Raw genomic sequence first — 5605 nt, 5'->3', positions numbered from 1 at the left:
CGCTGCGTGACCTGAGCTCATTGCTGGGTGGACAGGGCTCAGACAACAAGTTTAATGATATTCAGAGAAAATGTGAAACAGCAAAAGAGAAAATACGTGTTAGGGTCACTCAGAAACAAGAAGCATTTACCAAGGATGGAACTGAAGCTATTAAAAACCTCTCTGATTTGCTGAAATAAGGAAATCAATCTCAGAAATAGGAGCGGGAGTCAGTCATCCTCCCCAATCCCAGATCCTGCTGCACCAATCAATGTGCTGATCTTCTGCCTTTGTTCATTGACCTGTCTGTTCCACTGATTTTCTGGTGAAGGGTCTAGGCCTGAAACGTCAGCCTTCCTGCTCCTATGATGCTGCTTGGCCTGCTGTGTTCATCCAGCTCTACACCTTGTTATCTCAGATTCTCCAGCGTCGGCAGTTCCTACTATCTCTGTCACACTGAGGAGACACTTTATCTGTGGTTGTGACACCTTCTGCAAAGATGGAGACCAGAACTGCACACAGTACTCCAGGTGTGGGGGTCACAAAAGCCCTCTGTAATTGGAGCAAGACATCTGTACTCATGTACTGCAATCCCATTGCAATAAAGGCCACCATGCCTGTGCCTTCCTCATTCATCGCTGCCTCCCTGATGACATTACATTAAGAGCACACCCAGATCCCTTTCAATATGAACATTTACAACATTCACACATTTTAAACAAATTATTCTGCTTCACTGTTTTCAAAGCTCCTTCATCTGTCACATCCTTGCCTATTCACTAACTTGTACATATCTCCTTGTAGCCTCTCTGCCTTCATAACGTATAATCCCTCCTGGTTTAATAAGTACCAATTTTGCATTTGTTTTTACAAAAGAATTTACATTTATATAGTGCCTTTCAAAACTACAAATCTTCCCAAAATACATTCCAACCAATTAAGGTGTATGTATGAAGCTTTCAGACCAGGGGAATTTCAAAGAATGCGAGGTGATGTCCTTGAAATGTTTCCAGGCCTGAGGAGTTCTTGACAGGGTAGATGCTGGAAAGATGTTTCCTATCCTGAAGGAGTATAGAAATTGGGGAACTGATTAACAAGAAGGGCCTCTGATTTGGGACAGAGGTGAGGAGGAATTTCTTCTCTGATGGTTTTTTGGAATTCTTCACTCCAGAGAGCAGTACATCCTGGGTCACTGAATTGATTCAAGGCTGAGTTAAGACAGATTTTGGATCGAGAAACAAAACAAATGGCAAGGGGGAGAGACAGGACACAGAAGACAAATCCAAAATCAGATCAAACATGATCTTAGGAAATCATGAAGTAAGCTCAAAGGACCAAGTGGTCTACTCCGACTCCTATCTCTTAAGATGTCGTGAATTCAGAAGCAAATTAAAATGCTGTGATTTTAAAACCTACCTAAATGGGCAGACTTTTTACCATCTCATTGAAAGTTGGTATCTGCAACAGTGCAGCACTCCTTCAGCACTGACCCTCTGACAATGCGGTCCACCCTCAGCACTGACCCTCTGACAATGCGGTCCACCCTCAGCACTGACCCTCCGACAGTGCAGCGCTCCCTCAGCACTGACTCTCCGACAGTGCAGTACAGCCTCTTTCTCATCCAAATCATTTTATATGTATTACAAACAACAGAGGTCCCAGCACTGATCCCTTTGGAATAACACAGGTCACAGACCTCCAGTCAGAAAAACATCCCTCCACAGCTACCCTCTGTCTTCTATGGCCAAGCTAGTTTTGTATCCAACTTACCAGCTGACCGTGGATCCCATGTGACTTAATCTTCTCGATCATTCTCCCATGAGGAGGATACCTGGATGGTTCATTTTAAAGAAGTCAATAAAAGGGCAGAGGAACATTTTTTTTTATTATGGCATTTCTTGGAAATCACATGGTTCCAGGTAATTGTTGGTGCTGGTTACTCTGAATTGCCTTCAGCGAAGATAGCTTTTTTTTTGAAACAGGGCTTTATGCCTGTTCTATTTGAATAATGTTCTACTGTCTCGGATTTTCAGTTGGGGAAAGTGCTGGAAGAAAGGAGCTGCTCAGCTTGAGCCTTCTGTATCAGTAGCAGTTTTGTGGTGGATCCCATGGGTTACCTGATTACCTACTGAGCCTGCACAGGAAACAGAATCAAGGATTTTTATCAATGACCTTTCAGGAGGCAAAGGTCCCAGAGACATATGCTCATCTTGGAGACACCTACCTACGTGCGCCAGGACCCCAAGTCAGCTCCCACTCTGTGCTGCCCACAAGGCTGCGTACTCAGCCCCTTATTGTACTCATTATATCCCTCACAACTGTGTGGCCAAATTCAGCTTGAACTCCATTTGCAAGTTTGCTGATGACACCATCATAGTGGGTCGGATTTCAAACAATGACAGGACAGAATACAGGAAAGAGATTGAGTGTTTAGTGGCATGGTGTAAAGATAATAATCTCTCCCTCAATGTCAGCAAAACAAAGTAGCTGGACATCAACTTCAGGAAGCAGAGTGGAGGGTCAGACGGCCCCGTCTGTATCAATGGTGCTGTGGTGCAGGCGGTCAAGAGCTTCAAGTTCCTAGGAGCAACTATCAGTAATGATATGTCTTTGTTCATCCACGTCAATGCTATGGTCAAGAAAACACACCAACACCTCTACTTCCTCAGGAGGCTAAGGAAATTCTGCATGTCAATGAGGACTCTCACCAATTTTTGTAGATGCACCATAGAAAGCATTCTGTCCAGATGCATACAGCTTGGTTTGGCAACTGCTCTGCTCAGGAGTGTAAGAAATTACAGAGAGTCATGAATACAGCCCAGTCCATCATGGAAACCAGCCTTCCTTCCATTGACTCGGTCTGTACTACCCGCTGGCTCAGGAAAGCAGCCAACGTCATCAAAGACCCCTCGCCCCCACCCTGGTTATACTCTTCCCCACCCCCTTTCATCGGGCAGAGGATACAAAAGTTTGAAAACACGTACCAACAGATTCAAGAATAGCTTCTTCCCTGCTATTATCAGCCTTATGAATGGACATCTCCTATATTAGAGTTGATCTTTCTCTGTAGCTGTAACACTATAATCTGCATCCTGTTACCCTGATGTACTTATGTAAAGTATGATTTGTCTGGATGGCACGTAATACAGTGCTAGTCACTGGATCTCTTGTACATGTCACAATAATGAATCAAATCAAAAAAACCTGAACATCTCAAACTTTTTTTGCCTTTGAGAGCTAAAGTTTATTGGTCAAAGTGTATCTTCTCAAAATGAATCTTTCCTGTGAGAAATTCATTTTTGCCCCTTTTCATGCTGTGAATCGATGTCTGTTTGTGTGGATGCTCTTGAGTTTATTTCAAGAAAACATTTGTATTTTCATCCAATAAACTGTATGTTAACCAATTCTGCATCTTCATGGAATAAATTTTGAATGAACAAACATTCATGCGTTTTTAAAGAAATCTGTTTGGGAGATCTTTCAAATTATAAGATGAATACAGAGAAAGCACATACTTGCCTTTTGCAAAGGTGTTTAGAGGAGGAGTGGGTCCAATTAGGGACACCAAAGGAGATTTACACGAGGATGAGGGAACAGGGCATGGCTGAGGTGTTAAATTAATACTTTGCAACAGTCTTCCCAAAAGAGGAGGATGCTGCCCAGGCCATGGTGATACAGGGGGGATCTCTGTCACCAGAAGTGTCTCCTTTGAGCCATTTGTGAGCGAACATTACACCGATACCCTATGGAGACACATTGGATGTCAGCACCACATCTTGCTTGGGATCGTAGTGGGCCAACACCTTAGACAATGATAGGTGCTTTTTCATTTCCCTAAATGCTAGGTCTTGGCCATGAGGGTATTTCCAAGGCTGACTGTTTTTCAATAGCAGGTGTAAGGGAGCCAGGGTGGAGGTCAGGTTCTGTATAAACTTTCCATAATCATTCACCAGTGCAAGGAAAGACCGAAGCTCTGGTACAATGTGGCAGCCAGGGAACTTGGATCACCCTCACTTTAACTGCCAACAGGTGTAACCCGGTCTTGTTGGCTCTGTAGCACAAATATGTCACTTGGGGGGCCTGGAACACACATTTCTTCCTCCTAAGGCATATGGCTGTCTTGGAGAGCCATCTAAGAACTATTACCAAGTTCTCTAAATGCATTTTATTGGTCTTCCTTGTTATTAACATATCTTCCAGATAAATGGCGACCTGGGGTAGACCTTGTAAAATGTTCTCCATCATCCACTGAAAAATGGCACAGACTGGTGATAGCCCAAAAGACAGTCTTGTATTCTGGTACAAACCCTTACGGGTAATAATTGTTACATATTTCTTGGAATCTTTACCTGACTGCAATTGCAAGTACACGTGGCTCATGTTTGGGAAGGACAGAGCCTGTTCCCACCACCCCTGCCAGCTTTGCGTATAAATCCTCTATGCAAGGGATTGGGTATCTATCCTGCTGCGAAAAGTGATTTACCGTTTGTTTAAAATCCCCACAAAGACAAACCAACCCATCGGGCTTCACTGTCAGTACAACTGGTGTTGCCCATTCCGCAAACTGGACTGGTTTGATTATTCCTTCACTTTCTAGCCTCCTGATTTCCACCTCTACTTTTGGCACTGGGTGGGCCTTGCAGAATCCTGGAATTGCTTCCTGGTCAACATGTAAGGGGGCCTTGGCTCCTTTGATAGTCCCTCGACCTTCCTGAAAAACTGCTGGGTATTAAGTTAAGACTTCATTCAGGCAGCTATTTTCTAATCAAAAAATATTGAGCTAATCAAGGTGAATCAATCATTCTCAACCAATTCCACCCCATCAAGCTTGGGCCTGAGCCTTATAATACAATCAGTGGTAACTGAACCAGCTGCTTCTCCTAAGAGACTGGAAATGAAGTTGTACCCTTAACCTGTAAAGGCTGCCTGGTATAGGTTCTCAGTCTAGCTGAGGTTTTACACAAATGTAAGGGTTGGAGTCCAGAGCGAATTTTGTAAAGACTGGTTCTGTAATCACTGATACAGCCACAACCAATATCGACCTCCATTAGAACCGGGTGACCATTTAATCAGACGTTTATTTTTATTGGTTCTGATTTGGATGTTGCTGAGCAATTTATCTGTTCCAAACCAGATGTAGGTGGACTTCCCAGGGCGTGCACTCTCCTGGATACCGGCCTTTGAGTTCTCTTACTCAATTTAGGTCTAGTTAGACTCCATTACCGTCTCAAGTCCACATTCCAGCAGCTACTACAATGGCTTGCTGGCCTGGATTCCGAAGTTTTAACCATTTGACCGAGGCTTGGCTTTGTTTTGGGGTTTTGCTGTGAGCTGGCCTCAAGTCCCTCTGTTCAGGATATGTCCTGAGTGAGGCTATGCAATTGCTTTCACTTGATTGATGTTCCCCAAGCTCAGTCAGCTTGGTGAGAGTGTCCACTTCCACCGGAATACCCTGTAGCTCAGATGCTCCACTTGCTGCATTTTCTATCAATGAAGCTAGTTGTGGTGCCTGTTGAAGTCCAGTTGGGCTTCAGCTAGTAGCCGCTTTTGCATGGTTATATCATCAATCCCCCACATACCAACCCAGTCTCTCAGCATCTCATTAAAAGGGTTAAACCAAAGTCAC

At 43.9% G+C, this 5605-nt stretch overlaps 1 protein-coding gene across 1 annotated transcript in view; it reads left to right on the top strand.

The window, feature by feature from the left end:
- Positions 1-1540, top strand: part of LOC109922200 — a 4090-nt gene extending 2550 nt beyond the window's left edge. The window contains exon 3 of the mRNA XM_048601404.1: positions 1-1540. This exon is cut by the window's left edge and continues 1 nt beyond it. Coding sequence (XP_048457361.1) covers positions 1-179 — 179 coding nt within the window. The 3' untranslated portion in view covers positions 180-1540.
- The last annotated feature ends 4065 nt before the right edge of the window (positions 1541-5605 follow it).

This window comes from Rhincodon typus, chromosome 9 (assembly GCF_021869965.1).
Source record: "Rhincodon typus isolate 14 chromosome 9, sRhiTyp1.1, whole genome shotgun sequence".
NCBI classification, from domain to species: domain Eukaryota; kingdom Metazoa; phylum Chordata; class Chondrichthyes; order Orectolobiformes; family Rhincodontidae; genus Rhincodon; species Rhincodon typus.
Note: the sequence above shows the minus strand (reverse complement) of the source record. Positions and strands in the feature narration are given on the sequence as shown.